The sequence below is a fragment of the Poecilia mexicana genome, unplaced genomic scaffold (genome assembly GCF_051168715.1).
Source record: "Poecilia mexicana isolate PSO_F unplaced genomic scaffold, ASM5116871v1 scaffold_6, whole genome shotgun sequence".
In the NCBI taxonomy this organism is placed as follows: domain Eukaryota; kingdom Metazoa; phylum Chordata; class Actinopteri; order Cyprinodontiformes; family Poeciliidae; genus Poecilia; species Poecilia mexicana.
Window position 1 is genome coordinate 18,808,679 of NW_028263375.1, and position 20,716 is coordinate 18,829,394.

The 20,716-nt window shown below is 36.4% G+C and overlaps 1 protein-coding gene across 2 annotated transcripts in view; it reads left to right on the top strand.

The window, feature by feature from the left end:
- brsk2a (BR serine/threonine kinase 2a) overlaps positions 1 to 20,716 on the top strand; it is a 173,939-nt gene that overhangs the window by 120,451 nt on the left and 32,772 nt on the right. For both annotated transcript variants that reach the window (XM_088006349.1, XM_014986217.2), the window contains exons 3-5: positions 1,621 to 1,706; positions 5,628 to 5,768; positions 16,636 to 16,752. In XM_088006349.1, the coding sequence (XP_087862475.1) occupies positions 1,621 to 1,706; positions 5,628 to 5,768; positions 16,636 to 16,752 (344 nt within the window). The remainder of the gene's footprint in view (positions 1 to 1,620; positions 1,707 to 5,627; positions 5,769 to 16,635; positions 16,753 to 20,716) is intronic.

Below are 20,716 nucleotides of genomic sequence, written 5' to 3' on the forward strand. Positions count from 1 at the left end.
TGTTATCTTTGAGACGATAATTATGAATCATGTATCTAGATGAATTACAGGTAGAGCTGACAGGAGCAATTATTGGAAAATGACATTGCTAAAAAAAAATAATTATTTTTGAAGGGCTTTATTTCACACCCAGCTGAGCAAACGACTTTATAGGAATTTAACAGAAACACGGCGAGCCGACAGATCAAAGTTTGCCTTCGTTCCGCAGAAATGCTCACGAAAACCCAAACATTATGAGGAAGACGTAAAGCAACGTGAAGGCTGTCACAGGCATGGTGAAACTGACTTTGATGAAATCAAGTTAAGACAGAGGAGCCTTTAATTCACACGGCTCTTTGATCTCCATCTTTGTCAGGAAAAGTTAGAATCCATTTGAAATGTGAAAGAGTAGGGCGAGCAGATAACATGGAGGAGAGCAGGGTTGCTGAGGATTAGCTGTGGCTTCTGTCAGAGTGGTTTCCCATGCTGATTTTCAGTGTCAGCTGAACATGCTGACAACGATCTCTAGAGATGCTGACACAAGTCCAAACTGATCAGCCCTATTATGGTGAATTTCGACTCTCGCTGCTCTCGGTAGTGAACTGAAAATATCTCTCAGAAGCTCAGAAGTTGTAAAGTCTAGAGTCGACTCCTCGCTTGTTCCGACTTGTTCTGTCTTTATATGAACAATCAATATGTCAGACACTTGTGGAATAAAGGAGCTACTGCAGCAGCTGTCTGGACATTTTACACACCTTTGTACCCAGAGGCTGCAGGCTTGGTGGACAGAAATACCCGATTGTGACAGGTTGCTCTCTGCGCTGCTGTCTAAACAAGCTGGCCCTTATACAGCAAAAGAACACCACTGGAATATGACATAAAATTCAGTATGAACAATGCACTGAACAAGTATTAGACCTGTCTTTTATTTTTTAATATTACAACTACAGTTTTATTGGGGTTTTCTCATGAAAATAAAATGTGAATGTATGTCAAGCCCTGTCCTACTGTTTTAACAAAGCTGGCCGGAACTCAGGTTGAGTAGATAACCAGTACAGTTTTTATTAGATAAATTGTACAAAAATGCAGTTTTGTGTGTTTTTGTACCAAAAACTGGGCAAAATATCATATGTAGGAACCTGATGGATACATCCTCCTAAAATAGTTACATGATCTGTAGTTGCATCAAAACGTGTTTGTAAAACATGTTATATGTATAATTTTACCTTTCCACATCACAGCTATTCACTACTTTGTGTTGATACCTACTCCCTACCATAAAACACATAAAATGTTGATCTTGTGTAATTCGAAAAGGAGGTACGAATACTTTTGCAAGCCATTTTAGTTTCTACCCTTTTTTTTAAGCTGCCCACATTTCTACTTGTGCTTGGAAGATAAATGGTAGAAATAAGTTTTTGACTTACATTGTTCTATCTCCTGGTTTTCCTAATCTACGTCACAAATGACTCCCAGCTAACCTCAAGGTAAACCCACTGGCTAGAACTCATCTTATAAAAATAAAGAAAAAGGATTGAGCGTTTATTAATATTTTTATTGGAATTTAACAGTGTGAATTTTTCAGTAATCAAATCCTCTTTTGCTCTTTTTCCTCTGAATTTTTCTCTTTCTCTCTTGCAGGTGGAGCGAGAAATAGCTATTTTGAAGCTCATAGAACACCCACATGTTTTAAAGCTTCACGACGTCTATGAAAATAAAAAATACTTGTAAGTATGAGCAATTTCTTTCACCAGTCAAAACTTTCAAGAAACGTAGTATTATTTTGATAAATTATAAAAAATTGTGTTGTCACACATTTTTGTTCAGTTGGTTCCTACAAAGTCTGGAGAAAACTAGGTAAAATATGAAGTTTAAAGTGTCTCTCAAGTCTGGATACATTGGGGGGGGGGAAAAAACAAGTTTGGTAAAGATATTGTACGTCCAGACTTTATCTAAATGTTGCATCTATCCAACATTGTCCATTTATAAATCAGTTTGTCAGTGGAGCCATCCATCCATTTGTCTTTTCTTTATTTCAAATTTTCCTTTATTGCAGTCTCAGGTTACATAAAGTATTTAAGTTGTAACATCTGTAGAAATGTTCATCTGTCCACCCTGTCATTAGTTTGTCTATCCATTCATTCAGCTGCCCATCCATCTGTTTGCACATTTTTCAACGGTCTTGCTGACTGTTGCAGGTCGCACATCTAAATGCAGAAATGTTTGCAGTATTTAAGTTAAGTATTTATGTGTCCTTTGCTCTTGAAATTTAGTCTGGGAAAGTATGGAACTTTTACATAAAAAAAAAAAAATCAAAGGAACTTTATACATTATATTCACTGTTAATGATATCATTTCTCTCAGGTGGTCTCTTGGGAGTAGCGATTTTAATGCAGCAGATCATCTTATGATTGCAGGGCAACTGTGACTGCCTTCAAGGGCTTGGATGCTCCATTAGTACTGGCATTGAGCATTTATTTGGTCACGCACACCAGGGGACTGCTAATAGCAGGGGGGAAGTCTCTGTAATAAAAACGCTACGATGCGCTTATCAGCGTCAACACCACCGCATTAAGAAACATTTGCCATGGAGAGGCCGCTGCAGCAGCTGTGTTTACACACAGATGCTAAATCTATTAACTAAGTTTAACAGCACTGAGTGACAACCCCATCAGTTAGTAGACCTCCCGATCTGCAGAGGATTGCTTGTCAACTAAATTCAGCTACCTCTTATCTGCAGCTTATGGGTCGTGTACAGTATTGGGCATGCTGAACGGTACATGCCATCCTTTTCAGAGGCTATGGCATGCAGAAAATTTGAATTCAAGTCAGTAATTGGATTTTGAAAATCTCATTTTTTGCTCATTGCTTCATCACTTTTGACAGACGGTCACCAGTAGCATCACAGAAGACAAATTACTTTACATTTGCGTAAAGCGTCAGACTCCAACACATATACCCGAATCACTAATGCGATTTTGCTCTTCACATGGTTCAGATTCCTGCTCGGATATCACCACTTGAAAGCCATTAATTGATAGGCATGCAGCGTGTTTGGTTTTAGCACTCCCAGGGCTTTAAAGATTTATTATTTTTGCTGGCACAAATCCTACAACAAGCTGTTAAAACTAATGTGGTGTTTATGTATATGGGAGGTGGCGAGAATTTGATACCTAACCTAACAATAATTTATTTATAGGTTGGATGAATAAACATATTATGATACTGAGATAAATTATGGCTCTAAGAATGAAAAATGCTCACGTCTGAAACTGCAGTGCATCTCAGAACCCTTGATTTGTGTGTGCGTGTTGTTTTCAGTTTATTTATTTGCGTTTTGATGCTGTAGAGCTCAGGTAACAAAATGGTAGCCTCAAATTCCTTTTACATTATGAATTAGAAACTTTCAATTTTTTTTTATTTTGCAAATCCTGTAGTTTGCCATAGATTTTGTAAGCCATTTGCTTTCTTTGTACAATTGAAAAAAATATGAAGATCAAACCCTTAAAGAAATAACTAGTTAGAATTGGTAAGCTATATTCTTGTAGGTATGGTAGCTCCTGCTGAAACAGAGATCTCTTCAAAAAATTACATTTAGTTTGTCTTTGATTAGTTTTTATTGGTTTTTAAGATATTTATAATAAAAAATATTTAGAAAGTGTTGCATAACTGAAACAATAATTGAAATACCAACTCATTAAACTTGGCTTAAAGAGGTTGTGGCAAATTATGGACCACAAGGGCTGTGTGTTCTGCATAATTTAGATATCACTGCTCCAAACACACCTGTTCTACATCATTGACTCATTAAAAGGCCTCTGCAGAAGTTGTTGACATGCAGAGGTAATCAATAATTGTTAATTAATCCAATAATGTTCAATAATCCATTTGAATTGAACAAAGTTCCAAATTAATGCTGTTTTTTCTTTTTTTGTTTTTCTCCCTTATATTGTTTCCTGTGTCTTATCTAGATTATACAGCTTCAGTAGCTGTGTATTGCCAGTGTTTCAGAAAGTTTTCTTCTAACAAAATGTGTCTCAGAGGAAGTGATGCCTTGAAAATGTGTATTTGGCCTTGTTCAAAAACATTTCAAAGAGATTTAAAAAATATATGTTGTCTGTATGTAGTGGTTATAGAAATGAACAAAAACGGTTATATAGAGATCTACTTTGCACCAGAAGTCAGGGAAAACAGTAGAGGAATATTTTTCTTTGTTTTGTCTTTCTTTGTTCCATTTTTCCATTAAACTTGAAATACACTTTGATGTTAAATTTATAGCTGCATAATGCAAATTGTAATGCAAATATTTATTTATCTAAATCACAAAGACTGCAAACAGTCTTTGAGTTCTTATTAAATAGAACCGGTTTCTGTTTTAGTTTTCTTTTCCTAATACTGATTATAAAAGCACTTAGTCAGTCTAAAAAGTCTTATATAGAGTCCAAGAACTATAATCATACAAAGTAACTGTAGACATCTTTTAAACCTTTGTTCCACTGGTTTTATGTATAAACAAAACAATCACCACTGTTGTAGTGTGGATCCCATAATAAAAAGAGAAACGTTTAGATTTTTTCATTTTATTTATTTATTTATTTTTTTTTCAGAAAACCTGCCTTTATCCATAATCCTGAATGTGCATGTTATGCACACCTTGAGTTTCTTTTGGCTAAGAAATAAACTTAATATTTACACCCAAAACAATCTCACTGGTATAAAAGTAAATTAACGTGCCTCGACTACAGTGTTCTAAAACAATTGTTGGATCAGGGGGAAAAAACTGTAGTGCTTTATTCAATTTTAAACCCAATATACACATCCTTGTCAATTCTCCCTGCTTCTTAGGTTAGTCTATATTTTTCATGTTTACATGTATCCTGTTTCACATGTTTAGAAGTAAGTGGCATATGTGCTGTAGTTCCTGAGAATTTACTGCAGCCAGACTTTTGGCTAAAGGGAGACCATGCTTGGTGGCCAGTACAGTCTGCAGCACCATATGGTAATCAGTGAAACTGAAATGATGGATGTGCACCTCATATTTTTTTCCAAGTAGATAGTTAAAGAAAAAAAAAGCCTTTTTGTATTTCCACTTGTGCTTGTTATGAATAAAGCACTTTTCATGCGAGACATAAGAGCAGAGCAGGGGCCAGCTGGATTTCAACCCGGAGATGAAGCTTTGTTCTTGGGTCAGTGGAGATTTATCTTCATCCTGTCCCCTCAGAGCTGCAGACCATGGCCGAGCTATATATTCAGGATGACAGACTGGCTCTGTAAAAGTCTGACCACACAGACTTGAAGGCTACCTCAGCAGCAACTCTTTGGAAATAAAAATGGCACGGATATGTTGGCTTTCTTTTTTTTAAATGCATATGATTGCACCGTGTTTGTGTAACACAGAATGTCAAAGAATCAGAATTCCCCACATATTTAGAACGTCGGGCTGCAAAAAAAACAAACAAAAAAAATAAAAAAAAACTCATGTTACATCAGTTCTGACAGTAATGTAAGGTCTTTGGATTTATTTTCTTCATGGCTCTGTCAGGGGACTTTATTATGAGATATAAGATACTTGTAACTGAGTTTCTCTTTCAGCTCTTCTGAAGCTTTTTTATCTTTAGATGTCTCTCTCAATTCTCTGTCTTTCTCAGGTACCTTGTGCTAGAACACGTGTCTGGTGGTGAACTGTTTGACTACTTGGTGAAGAAAGGCCGGTTAACACCAAAAGAGGCCAGAAAATTCTTCAGACAAATTATGTCTGCCCTGGATTTCTGCCACAGTCATTCAATATGGTAAGTTTTTCAATCTTTCTATTAAACGGCATCCTCCATCTGTCTATGATCGCTAAATGCTGTGATTGTTGTGTAATGCAGAAGAGAAATTTTGACATCCTTAATTTTACCTTTACTAACGCTATAACGACAAACTTCAATGAATTTAATTTGAATTGTATGAGACATTCCAGCACACCACTATCTACAATTGCGAAGTGCTACTTAATGTCTCCTTTCCCTTCCTCAGTTCTACCCTGCTTTGTGTTCTATTACATGAAATCCTAATGACAATTATGATTTATTGTTGTGATGTGAAAAAAATAGGAATATGTGGGTATGGATGTATTTGCAAGACCCTGCAAATAAGCAGAATGTGGTTGCATGGATTTTTCTTTCCTTTAAAGGGATAAGAACTTTTAATTGATGTCTTCTTTAAAATATATATATATATCTTAATGTGTTTAGGCTCCAATATGAGTCCAAGTGATGAGATATTTGTGGCTTTAAAAGTCACATTTCTCACCTCCAATCCATAAAAATATCACTTACAATCTTACTCAGGGGGGTAGCACAGTCAATTTAGTTATCATACACCATTGAACAAATAATGAGCTCTACAGTGATGAATCCTGCAATGAAACCGTTCCCTCCTGAAGCGAGTCTGTGATCCAGTCTTCAGGATCTTTGGGAATACTGTTCATCTATAAATCACCTGATTTAATATAGAAATTAAGCATAGAGAAAGCTGGGTGTCACATGTTTATGTGTTGAGTATTTATAAACACCTCTTTAAAAGATTTATAGATTAAACTCATGAATGTCTTGTGTGCTAAAATACAAATACAGTATAATGCAAATACAAATGTATTACTTATTATAAAGCAGTTTAGATAAACAGGATTGGCTAAAAATGAACTCTTTAATTAAAGCGTCACAATTTTTAAATCTCTTTAGATATTTGTTTTCTGTTGATCGAATGCAGCTGACACAAATTATCTGATACATTTTGTTGTCTTTCTGATCTGACACCCTGTGTTGAGCCTCAGGGGGTAATTTAAATGTTTACCAGCTCATAGACTAGAGGCAATCAAATACTTCAAAAGTCAAACAAGTCAGCAGGGACTAAATTAGAGGGTTGTGTTTTGTGTGGTTTTTTTTTTCCTGTTTGAATGAGTGTGTGTACAATTCACAGAAACTTTTGTGATCCCAAAGCTTGCAAAGACTGTGTGCTTCTCTGGAGATTTAGTTTATAGCTTTGTATAACATGTGACTGTTATAACTTTGTAAAGAACATGTGAGAAAAAAAAACAAAACTGAGGAATGACAAAGAATGTATTTTATGTCTTCAAATGAATTAAGCTAAAACTATATATATGTATATATATATTTTTTAATTAAGTAAAGTAAAAGCCTGGTTCAATATCCGTTACGTAAGAAATGTCACAATGCAGATAAAAAACTGCAAACTCAAGGATGAAGCTTAATAATGCAAGCAACAACAGATTGAGAGTTAAGACTGGAAAATGGAATGCATCTTTCACCATATCGTATTCTAACTTGTTTTGGTTAAACTGAGAGTGGCAGTGTTTTTACACATTAAAATTGCACCTCTGCTGCAGGGATGAGCCTCTTTTTAATTTTTTTTTTTTTTTCTAAATTGAAAATAAAAGTCTGAATGTACGTCATGGAGTCCACGATGGATCTATGCAAGCAGGTTCTGGTGATGAAGTTCTGTTTTTAAAACTATTTTCCGACAAACCTGACCAGACCAGGCCAAAGTAGCAAAAAAATATCCAAAACGTAAAGGAGGATCATTTCACAGTAACATATTTAACATTTTAGACTGTTTACAAGACATGAAGCATGCACTAAATGTGATCCCAGATCAAATATTGCAGAACTGCCAGCACACACATGGCCAAATATGGCAACTGACCTTCACTGACCCTCTTTGTCTTGTAATCAGGTCTTCTTTCCTGTTTTGTTGCCTGAACTTTTGTCAGAGAACCAGGTATTTTGTCATCTTCATGCTCAGTTTTAGCATTATATATATTTGTCAACATTTCATCCTCAGAAATTAATTTTATTCATGCTTCATAAATGTTTGCTTAAATAACATTAACACAGTTTTAGCAGTTAAACATGTCAGACTATCCCTCTTTGAGAATATTACATCATTTTTTAATTCTAGAGTGATGCATTTGAGTTTGTTTAAAATTTAAAAAGCATAACTGATGGATTCTGTATTGAACTCTGTGAGACCAAAAATAAGATTAATTTTTTTTTTCATAACTGGGAATAGAGGAGAATTGTCCTACCTAAAGGAATTAGGTCTTTTATCAGCCTGTGTAAATAATGCCTGATAATAACTGAGAAGAACAGATTAGGCCAATTAGAGGAAAGCATCTGGGACTGACAGTGAGTGCATGCACGCACATAAATGATCACAGCCCTTTTATAGCCAGACTCACCAGCGTATTTGTCTTTCTTGTTTTACCTTGGTGCCTTCGCTCTTCAAATCCCTTCACTAACCACTCTAAGAAAATGATGCCTTGTGAATTTATCAAGAGAAGGATTATTTAGGGGAGTTGGGTCGCTCACTCAACTTTCTACCTTCCTCAATTAAGAGCAGACAGACAGAACCAGCCCTCCTCTTCTTCTTCCTTCCATCCCTTCCTAATGAGATCCCAGCACCCCCCCCTCAACAACTTATAAAAAGACTTTCAGCAATCACTTCTTCCGTTTCTGAGCGTTTGCGCAGGGGACCTACGTAGGCCATTAGAACTGCTCTGCTTTCTCTGTGACTCAGTATCAGGGTAAGGGCATGTGAGGGAAAGTGGGTGGGTAGGGATTTGGGGGAGAGGGTTGTCACACATGGATTCTCAGCAATCCTTTTGTGCACACCTCCCACTTTTTTTCTTTTTTTTTCTTTTTTTTTTTACTTCATGCTGCTGTTCTCCACCCCCGTTTGATCCCCAAATATCTCTCTTGGGCCAGATTGTTTCAGATCTGTATATAACTGAAAAAGAATACAGAAAGAAAGCCCTGTTATGACTCAGAGTTTTGCTTTCCTGACTCAGACTGCACTTTTGTTCAGAAAGATTATCTTTTTCATATGGAGGGAGAGAAAAGGGAAAGCATGTAAGAAAGAATCTATAGCTAGAACAGATGCATAATAAATCCCAGGGCTGTGAAAATGATCACTCTGTTCCTCTTTTTCTCAGCTGATGAAAAGTTTGTTGTAGAGCTACACAGACCAGAATTTTGAGTAATTTGTAATACCCGTTATTTGTATAGTTTAAAATGCATTTGCACTTATTTGGATTTCCATTGTATTATTATCTTAAAGAACTAATGTATAAGACCATACAGCTGAAACTAGATATCTTGCATAAATTGTTCATTGCATTTTTTTTCCCCCTTTGCGAATGAAATTAAATCAGAATCAATGTTTATGTTAGGATCACAGAACCTATTTATGTTTGCTTTGAATGTTTTACAAAGTTAAATGTTTACATAAATTAAGATTACTGTAACTTCTAACAGTTTGGTGAAACCCCAGTAATATTCTACGCTCACTAGCTTCTGACGGGATCATACTCAAAATTTATTTAAATGAAGTCACGCCAGTGGATCTATATTTAAGTGAAGTCTTTAAACAAGGCCTGGGGAATACATCAATAACAATACATATTGCAATAGACCCGTAGTCAACATTTTATAGAATATACATCCAATAGAATCTTCCAGTCCAGAACCACACAGCATTCTGGGGGACGTGGGCAGAGGAAAGGCTTTAGCCTCTCAACCTCTCACCTGTTGTGCTGTAGAAGTTTCAGGTTTCGTCACTGTGCCTCATGAAAAAATAAAAATCGGTGCCGAGTGAAATTTGGCACTATTTCAAATATTTAAATATTAAAGATTAATCTAACTTTAATACAGAATGGTGACAATAATTTAAAAAATACTCAGCAAAACCTAAATGGAAGGTGAAATCAAAATATACATTGTTCAGACACCAGTCATTATATGCATCTATGTCTATGCATCTTAAAAGTTTGTCATTACATTTAATGATCATTTAAGCCAGTGTCACATTGTATACTATGGGCCAACTGGTCAACAAATGGTACCAATAAAACCATTTTGACTGTTTCTATTCGACTAACTAGGTCACAGATTCAAAGTACATGCAATGACCCAGCTTCTAAAATATGCACTGTCATGCATACTTGTACACGCTTCCTGAAATGCTGTAATTTGCCTGGTGCTGCTGCCTCTATATGAGCATGCTGAGAAGGACCTCATCCAGCAATCCCATTGAACCCACACAGTGGCATAATGAGAGGTCACAGAGGCTCTACTGAAAAGATTAAAATGAGCGCCAGTATAACTGTGTAACTCCAGGACTGGGGAAAAAAAAAAAAAGTCAAAAAGGGAGCTGCCAGAGGTCAACTTTGAGGGTGGTTTCACAAGCAAATTAGTTTCCATCATTTCTTTAGCTGTCGCAGAAAATACAGTTGTTTGCAGAGCTGTTGAGAGAGATTTTGCTGAGTTGCATCAGTTAAAATATCTTTATGTCCTTGGTTGCATGATGCAGGTACTGCAAATTTGCTTCCTGTACATTCAATGATCTCTGTTGGCTTTAAATCTGGTGATGATGGAGTAGAGTAAATTAGTCTGAGACATTTAAATGTTCAACTGGTGCTAAATGAAGTATGTCAAAAAATACTCCCACCAGTGGCAGTTCTCCACCTTAAATAATTATTATAACCATTTGTATTTGCGTGGATTTTTTTGTATTCTTTCTAGGCTTCGCTAAATAATTTTTTTCATTTGAACCCAAATCATGAATTTCACAGCTAGCAACAGATATGTTAGCCTTGTTCCCTATTCCCATTTAGTTCTACATTTCATTCTCTCTGTGGAAGCTTTCATGCCTTTATCCAAATCACTTAAATCTGCTTTGTACTTTTGATATTTGAACATAAACAAGTTATATTTACCAAATCTAGGTACTTAAATGTGTTGAGTCCCTGTCATTAGCTGATTTGCTGTTGGGAAGCTGTTCAGCTGTACCTAATAATAAAGTGGCTCATCAGTTTAAACCTGAATTAAAACCTAAACACCTCCATTATTATGGACGGAAAGTATTCGGTTTGTGGCATGTTGGTGCAGTGACTTTGATACATACACGGTCACTCTTGACAGCTTCGTCTCTTGAATATTTAATAATACATTTTCTTGAAAGATGCCTGTCAGAACATTCAATGTCACCTTAGAAAAGTGAAACCTTTCTTGGATTTGAAATCACATCTTTATTTCTAGTGCAGTTGTCACTTTCTAGCCGTTCCACCAGAGAAACGAAATGCTGGAATTATTCAGTGCAGATATTGGATATTTATTCTCACATTCTTGGAGCTGTTGGAGAGATCACTCACGATAAAATACTTTGATAGCATCTTCCTCTCTGTATTTGTATATATATATATTTTTTTTGTGATAATAGCAGACGTTTTGGAATCTGAATAATATATCTGACAAATTTAAAAGAAACTGTGATTAAACTTCCCAACCTCTGTTAAATGAAAATGAATAGTTCAGCAAATTAATGTTGACTGATTTGTCGTCTGTCATGCTAATAATGTCCAAATCACAATTATAACTGATAAAGAAAAGTCATTTAAGATCAGGCATTCAGTGATATTTTTTACATTTCCTGTGAGCAAAACATATTACTAAAGCCATAGTCAGCTAAAGTTTGCAGCTTCAGCCAACCTGCATTATGCCACATGTACCAGCGTTCACCTAATCCGTTGGACAAAAGTGTTCTTTCATGTGAAAACATCAAGTTTGGTAAGATTTCAGTCCACTGATGATCATTTCTTTAATGGTGCCAGTTAAACCGATTGGGTGTAACTTTAAATTATAGAAGTTGATGTTAGACTGAAATAAAATGAACAATTCAAATTAAATTAGTGAAACCGTAAAATTGTATTCAAAGAAAAATTGGGGTCGTATTGTGGTTCATAGTTTCTGAATAAGGAAAAAAAAAAATAGATTATTGTATGAGATAGTTACAGTAGTAAAAGACTCAGAAGGAGAAAGGAAATGAAATAATAAAAAAATTAAAATAAGTTAGAAATATTGCCAAGTGTGTGTGAAAATAACAGATTGCATTTCAAAATGTATTATGACTGTCAAGTTTACTCATACTTATTTAGTCCAAAAAATGGATAACTACTTTAAGGAGCAACTTGCTCCAATGGTTACTGTTATTAAAGATCTTAAGTTGTTTCAGATTTTTATTATCTGTGGCAATCCTTCTGTGCTCTTCTGGCAGCTTGTTTGTTTGTTCTGCCTTAAAGGTCTGTTGCTCATCCCATCATCCCCTGTCAAACTCCTCCGGATTAAGAGAAAACGCAATGTTGCACACAAAGATTTAGCACAAATAGGACATGTTTTTTTTGTATGCGTTTTACAGATCTGGCTGTTATTGTAATCCCACTTCTTGGTCACTGCATTACATGTGCAACAATACAGGACTGGTTTAGTGCTACTCAAAATTTGAAAAGAATAAACTGAAAATCCACCAAAATAAACAGCAAAAGCTTCTGAAGTCAGTCAAGGAAATAGAAGTTTCCCTTCTTCTGGTTAGAAATCCAGTATAATTGCTGACTCTTTATGAGGTAGCTAGTAAAATTGGAATGGTCTTATTCGAGTAAATAAAAATGTGACAAAATAAAATGTACCAAGTTTGCATCAACTTTAGACTTCCTCTGATGAGTTTTACCAAAATATTTGAAAGATTTATATCTGTTTTTTCTAGATCCAACAGGCACCAATCAAAAAATATAAATATATTTGTATCTTTGATTTAACAAATGAAGGATGTAAACTTAAGGAGTTAGTCATGCTACTCTTATTTGCAGTCATTGGATGCAAACAAGTCGTCATGTCTGATAATTCCATGCAGTAAGAATTGCCAAATTAAATTTGAGGAATTGTAAAACATGCATCTATTCAATTTAATGATTTTTAATGTTATTTCAGGGTTCTATACAGTCAAAGGAAAAAAAAAGAAGTTGAATGCAAAGCCAGTTCAGTTCCTTTCCTTCAAATGCTGTCCAGTAGGAGACAAATGCACAGTGACAAGATAAAAATATTCATTAGATCTTTATGTTGAATCTAAATCATATCTAGAATTGATTCTGTGTAATGAGTTAGAATGACCAGCACAGGTTAGATCAGAGAGGATGTTGTTTAATACATGAGCATACATTTATCTCAGTAAATTACAACATCAAGGCATTCAGTGATTCATTTCTAGATGTGAAACTCACGTAGGAGACAGATCCATTACACACATTCAGTGCATTTCAAGTGTTATTTCTATTAATTATTGTGACTTGCAGCCAGTGGCACAACTGCACATTATTCAGGTGGATGCGAAAACATGAATCGGCGCTGCATACCCACTTTTTGCGCCACTGCTTGCAGCCAAAGAATCCAAAATCCAGTTGATAGGCTAAGTAAAATATTACATTTTAATTTGTGGAATGTCAGCCTACAAGAAAATTTGTCCATGTGCTGCACAGTTTATGCCAAAAATACCTGGTCAAGACTCCTTTAATACCTTAAGAAAATGCACAATGGCATGAGCCAACTCTTCTGTATTGTTGGTTCCAAGTCTCATCTTACTTTTTGTGTCTTTTGTTTGTTTTGTTTTTTTCTTAGCCAGGTAAGATCCTTCGTCTCTGGTTCATTAGTGGCTTAACACGTAGAACCAACAGTTGCAGCGTGTGATTTGGATACATCAGTGTGTGGTGGTTCAATTAAGCACCATGTCTTCTGAATCTCATTGAAACTTGAATGGACTTTGCTTCACAATTCTCTGTTCTGCTCAAGTAACTGAATTTTTTGTTGTATTTTTCTTCTTTCTATTCATAAATGCTGTGTAATGAATCTTAGTTTTCACTGTTTGAATTGAATTGACTTTAATATATTCACTTTTATGTCAACACCATCAACTAGTGAAAACATATTTTTTACCTTAACAGTGTCCTTGGTGGTTTTTCTGTGTTTTTGTTTTGTTTGGTTTGTCTGTTGTGTCTCATGCTTTTATTCCAGGCGTTTTGAAAATAGGGTTCTTGTAGACCTATGTACTTTGAAGACAATCAGTGTTACAACTTAACATGCCAATAGCTGTAACAGTAAATGTTTTCTTCTCCCTCATTTGCTTTGACGTTATTAACTAAAACTCTGACACCACCTTCGACTGATTCCAGTACGAACTAAAAGAGGTCATAGCCTAGGGACAACTGTTTTAGATGCTATCTGTATCTTATTTCAATTATAGCTTGGATCACAGAAACTGCCAGCATGATAACGAACCTGCTGACAGCTTCTCCCCGAGGGCAGGAAATGAGTTGTACAACAATTGATGTCGTCTGAGGTTAAATGTCCATTCTGATGAAGCGTTGTTCAAAGGCTGACGTATTCAACTGTGGTGCCATCTCCCCTTTCCCAACATTGGCTTTAAGGGAAGATGAAAGTAAAGCTTATGACGTGTAGACAGCTCTGTGGCTTTTTAACCCCATTTGGGAATGTATTGTGAGAAGTTAAGCGAGTCTAACATTGATTAAGTTTGAAAGCATGCAGCTAAATATGACACAACATTGAGCTTATTTAGTATATATGCTTAGTATAATTTTAGAGTTTTAAATGACAGGGAGTGGAGAATTAAAGAAAGAGAAGACACTGCAGAATTAATAAAAAGGAATATCAAAGATTCAGCTTGACTGTAGACGATTTTTGAGGGTAGGGCAGACTCTAGAGAAGTTCTGCACAGCTCCGCTGTCCAGCACATGTCCTAATGTAAAATTCATTGATGAAACCTCTGAAGAAATCTTTTCCTCTCCCTTTGTCAAAGGCAGAGTTTTGTCAGTGCTTTACAATGCTTTACAAACTTCAAAGGTTTGCCAACGAACATCAAAAATAGTGATTACATATTCATAAAATTTGGTGGACTAATAAAAGAGAACTTTTTAACAAGAACAAGGGAAGTCATTTTGGAGGGTAAAAAGTTTTATTTTACTTTTTTATTTTTTCACATACTCAGTGCTTCCATGACTGTACCATAGCTGGTTCTTAATTGTTTTTTGTTTTTTTTAAAGCTTGCTTGGTTTTTCACATCAACACACAGTCATGTCACAATAACATCTAAAATGCGTCTTCTGTTGCATTGCTCTTTTGCAATCTGAATTTCTTTAGATTTACATAGGAGGAACACAGTTTACAAACCAAATCACAGTATTTGTCTCATTATCAGTCTTCAATTAATGTTAGCACTCCAATTTATAAATTGTGTTAGTAAGCAACGTGGGTTTATCTCAATTCTATACGATGACAAAAAACACTTTCAGAGTTGTGTTGCGTATTGTACTGTGCTTTGCAAAAGTATCCATTGACATTAAAACGAGGATTTTATATGATAGACCAACTCGAAATAATTCTTTACTATGATTTGGATATGCAATAAGCATATATGTATTTGGTTATTCAGAATATTTACTCAAGACTATATTAAGTCGATACTTTTGTTTTAATATGGCTGCAAGTTGTATAAAGTCTCTATCAACTTTGCTGTTTAAAGTTCTTTGCAAAATACCTGAAATTCACTTAGATTGGTAGGAGAGGATTTGTTAAGATCTCATTTTAAGTTTAGCTACCGCCTTTCACTTCATTCAGGTCTTGGACTTTGACTGAGCCATTCTTGCACATTACAGTGCTTTGATTATTTTGGCTTCTATGACTCCTCCAGAGTTATCTTTAGCTACTTGGTTGCTTCTCTGTTTCACGATAGTGTTCCCTGGCTTTCTTATTATAGATGGACAGCCATGTCTTAGGAGGTTGCAGTTGACTACATACACTCTGTATTCAGGGATTGAACTGCTCTAAATAAATAGACATGCAGGATTCTGGATCATTTGCTTCAGACCCTAGTGCCTTATTGTGGTAATTTTGCACAACTGGAAAATAACTTTGTCATCGTGCTTAAAGTGCCAAGCAAATATTTTATCTTCATTTTAAGACCTTTTGGAAATGTTTTGCTTGTCCACAGAAATGAAATGCTTGACTGAAGCAGTGTTTAAACATTTATGTACAGCCTTTTGGATAGTGCTGACAAAACAGATGGATTAATATCAGTGTTTGCACACAGTGTTTTGCACACACTTCTAAAGTAGTTCTCAGTCTTGGCAAACATCTCCAGAGTGGAAGAGTCTGATGTAACATAACCCCAATCCCTGAAAGGGATGTGCTAAATGCACAATAAAATGGTATCCCTGCTCCTCTTACGGCTGTTACTCATCGAAATTGAGACTTTAACCTCAGACACAGCCTCAGCATCCACGACATGAGAAGGTTATTCCTCTCAGTGGTCCATTTTAAGTCGGAAGTTGATGTCCGCTGGATATTATCCCCCCCACTGTGCTTAGTGGTAATGAATGGCAGTTAATGAACACCACCGCTGAGGCAGGCTTCCCCTGGATTCCCATTTTCGCCACCCATTTGCTGGTGGCTGTCTGGGAGATGAGAGGGAAGAAGATGGGGGGGAAGGACACAGCAGGAGGTCTGTCACACCTTGTACTATCCCAACACTGAGGCGGGAGCTGTGTGGCTTCAACATGACAGATCAAAGAGAGATGTTGCACAGAGGAAAGGGGCAGGTCAAGATGCTTTGTTCTTTCCAGGCACAAAAATGTTTATGGTGTTTGATAGACCTTTCAATGAGACCTTTTGTTTCTCCTCAGTTTCCTTTATTAGATCACATAATCTTGTCTTTTTCATGTTTCATTAACTGGCTTCTGTTCCTGTTTTACAGCCACAGGGATCTAAAACCCGAGAACCTTTTGCTAGATGAAAAGAACAACATCAGGATAGCAGACTTTGGTATGGCCTCTCTTCAGGTTGGAGACAGCCTATTGGAAACCAGCTGCGGGTAAGTGCAATCAAAAGCATTTACCGCTCTAACGCATTAAGTCATATCATACAGTGTCGAAATCTAGCAAGCTAGAAACTGCTGTAAATGTAAATATTCCTCACAGTTTTAGTAGAGGCGTAAAAAGAAGCAGGGAATGATTAGTGGAGTGAACAGGTCAGCCGCTTTCATAAACCTCCACAGCGTACAGTGTAAATCTCCGGAGTAGAAACTTTTGCCATCTACTGTCTCGGAGCACGGCCAGGACCTTGGGCAAACATTACTGCTCTCCATCTCCTCCCCTCTCACAGAGGAGTTTATGATATAACATTTACCATTTCACCAGCCTCATCAATCCTACAACCTCAGTGAATTTGCCTGTAGGAGAAGTCACTTTCAGAGTTGGGTGGCTGTGTTATGAGTGCTCCTTTTCTAAACCTGAACTGTCTGGATGAAATAACTTTTTCACTGTTTGCTTTAAAGACACCAATCACCGGCTCCCTTTTTAATCTCTTACATGGCAGGCACTACATTGTTTTTGCAAACTCAGCGTATACCTTGGCAGAGGTTGAAAGTTTCAAAAAGATAAAACGGCAGTATTGCTGTAACCATTCAGACTTCTTGTTACTAACATTAGGTTTCTCACACTCTTGCTGCCTTGACCATAAATAAAATAAATGAAACGAGCCAGAACAAAATAATTCTGTGTGTTTTAATGTGAATGTCGTCAGGATCATTTTTGCTTTGTCATATAACTGCTTCCAGATTTGGGTGACTTGAAGGCCCCGTGACATCTGCGCCCTGCACCGATTGTCTCTGTCCAGATTAAACTGAAATTTCACATCCATGCAATTTAGAAAGTACACATGTTCACAGGGAAGTGATGAGGATCTCAGTTAATCCCGCCCTCCTTCTCTCTCCTCCTCATCCTCCCATCATATGCATGGCCACTTCAGCATGATTATGCAGATGCATTCATCCAGCTGAAACTGTTGCATAATTTTTTTCCATCAGTAACACTAATGCCTAAACTCTTGTGACTCATCGGTAGAGACCAGCCCAACTGTATGTGTACATATTTTCATGGCTATAGAATATGTGAATAAGGAAAAAAAAGTCACCTTTTAACAGTGATTACCATAAAATAAGGCATTTTTAGCACTCCTTTCTCAGGGGTATCTATTAACCAAGTCCATCTGTTCTTTAATGTACTTTACCTTGCATTTTTTTGGTTGAATTTCTAATGTCATCCAGGTGCATTGCATTTGCTGAGTTTAATGTTTGAGGTATGCATATTCCAAAGTAGGTCTAGAAGTTCTTTCTTCTTCTTCTCCTTCTTCCTCTTCTTCTTGCTGCCTTCAGATCCAGCGTCACTCTGTGAGCGTGTCTCAGAAATGTGTGGGCAGTGTGTCTACGTGTTTATCTGCTGGAGTCCAATACATGTACCATAAACTGTAATTGTGGTTATTGATTATTCATGCTCTTCTGGTTGCCCCATCCCTAAGTGCAGATATGACACTTTTTAATTAAACAGATTTATCTGGGTCCCCTCTCACCATGCGGCAGTCTGACACAAATGTATTCCATTTGCTTTGGGTAATGGAGCCGAGTGGAGATGAGACTTGCCTCAGGTATTGGTGGGGTGGGGGGTGGAAGAGTGGGAGGGACCTCAGAGAACATCCGACATATAAATACACGGATGCGTTAAAGAGGCAGAGGAACTAGCAAGTGCTTACAAACATGGAGCAAGGGAATCACATGTCTAAACAAACTCAGCTGTGGGTTTATCCATGTTTCATAGTTATTGCTGTAACATGTTGAAAGTGATGGAGCTATAAATATGGCTCCAAAGATTTACATTGTGCGTTAAACCAGCACACACATGTTTGATGTGGTAGAGTATATTGTATGCATTATATTAAAAACTAATTCAGCTGCAAATGCAAATTATAGCACTTTGTAGATGTTTAAAGGTTTAATCTGAGTTTCAGAAAAGAAAATAAGTTAAATCAAAAACACTTTATCTTCCGTCTCAAAAGCTTTGTTTTGTCTTGTGCCTCTTTAATGCATGCCAACCTGGGACCTGTATATTATTTTTCAGTGTGGCCAAAATGACAAAGCATCCAGCAGCAGCGGGCTCGTTTTAGTCACAAGAGTCCAGACTAGAGCCACCAAAACTAAAATAAAATTTTTCCAGTTCCATCCTGATCAGACCCCCATTAATAATCCTGATATCAATTTATCTACACAAAAAGTTTGAAGCATCTGAGCGGAAAGATCTAATAACAATATTTATAAGTGTTTATAAAGTTCCCTTATTTTGCTGAACATGGCGATCACAGAAGTGTCAATTTTTTGATTTCTAAAATTATTTGCCCAACCCCCTAACTAATTGAAATCAGGTGTTCCACCTTCATGGAAGGGGTTTTCATCACCAAGCTACATGCAAGCCCTGTGTTTCTAAGTGAAATGGAAAGCATTTTATATAATAAAGCATTGAACAGCTGAAGCACTGGAGATATTTTTAAGAATTGAATGGCTCTGGCCACATTTTTTTTTTTTTTTTTTACTTCCAAACTCTAATTGAGAATACAGTTGACAGGAATCGGCTGTATTCATCCTGTTTCCCTCCTGTAAAAAACATGTTGAACTGTCACCGAGGTGAATTCAGTCTTTTTGCCTTAGATATAATCAAGTGAATCAGTTGGCGTTTAGTTATTTTACATATAGACACATAGCTGTTATCAGCAGGTCGGTGTTTATCGAGGAGAGTTGCGATAGTGTGAAATATTAGCCTTATAAACATGTTTGCACATCTGTTTTGAGCTGAATATTTCTCTAAATCTTAAATATTTTTTTTTATCCAAAGCACATAAGTTGATCAATACTACCTATCTGTTTACTCTGAGATAAAAAAATTAAAAAAAAGACTTGTTCCATTTCAGCTTGCTGCTTAAAAAAAGTTGCAGGACTGTCAATAGAGCTGATTCTGGGAAAGAACCAGCTCATTGATATTTCTGACCACTTAAATGGAAGGAAAGAAATTCCAGACTTTTTTAAATGAATGCCAGATTTGAGTGGAAGGGAAGGGAAAACATTTTATGACTGACATGTTCTACTTTCAGATGTTTTTTTTTTATCAATAGAAGAGTGCAAGGGAGGAGATGGACTGGAGAAGTAATGATACCTTTTCAAGTCTCAGATACATCAACTTCTATTGAAGTTATCAATGACAAAAGAACCATTACTACCAAAGAGTGAATGAGAAGCATCTTTTTATTCCAACCACATTCACCGGCGTCCACTTTGCATTTTTGTCTAGTGGATTTGCCCGACGACGAGATAATGAGCCACAAATACATCCCCAATTTGGAAGACAAGTGGCAAATCTAGCAGCGCTTATTGTGACGAACTAAACACCATGGATTTTAATCTTGACCAAAATATTTGTATTGAGCAAGCCGTGGATTACTTTGAAATTTTGAACCTCGTTTTTAGTAGTTATTTATTCGATATGTAAATTTATTGAAGGTCTTTTTTTTCTTTTTTTCCCTTTTTGTTAAATCTCTTAAGACTATTATAAAACCTCAGAGGCTCCCTTTTCTTCCTAGGTTGCTTTTTGAATCAGGAACTGCAAAATTGTCAGCATGTTTTTGTTGCTGTTGCGTCTGTAAGCCTCTTTTTGAGATTAAATTTCACACATTGTAGCAGTGTTTTCCCATACACAGATTCTGCCTTAATAGATCATATAAGCAAACAATGTGTTTGCCAGAATGGATCAGGGAGAAGACAATCTGCACATGTGCTGCTGTTATATCTTTGTGACATTTTCTTTCTTCTTCTAATACTAATAAAGGATTAATCTAAGACATTTTTGTTTGTTTTTTCCTCTGCACTGTGACCAGCCTTTAAGACCTTTAAATAACAAGTATATATTTATGCAGATTCCAGTTGTGGTTTGCATGCTGTGATGCTCATGAGACAT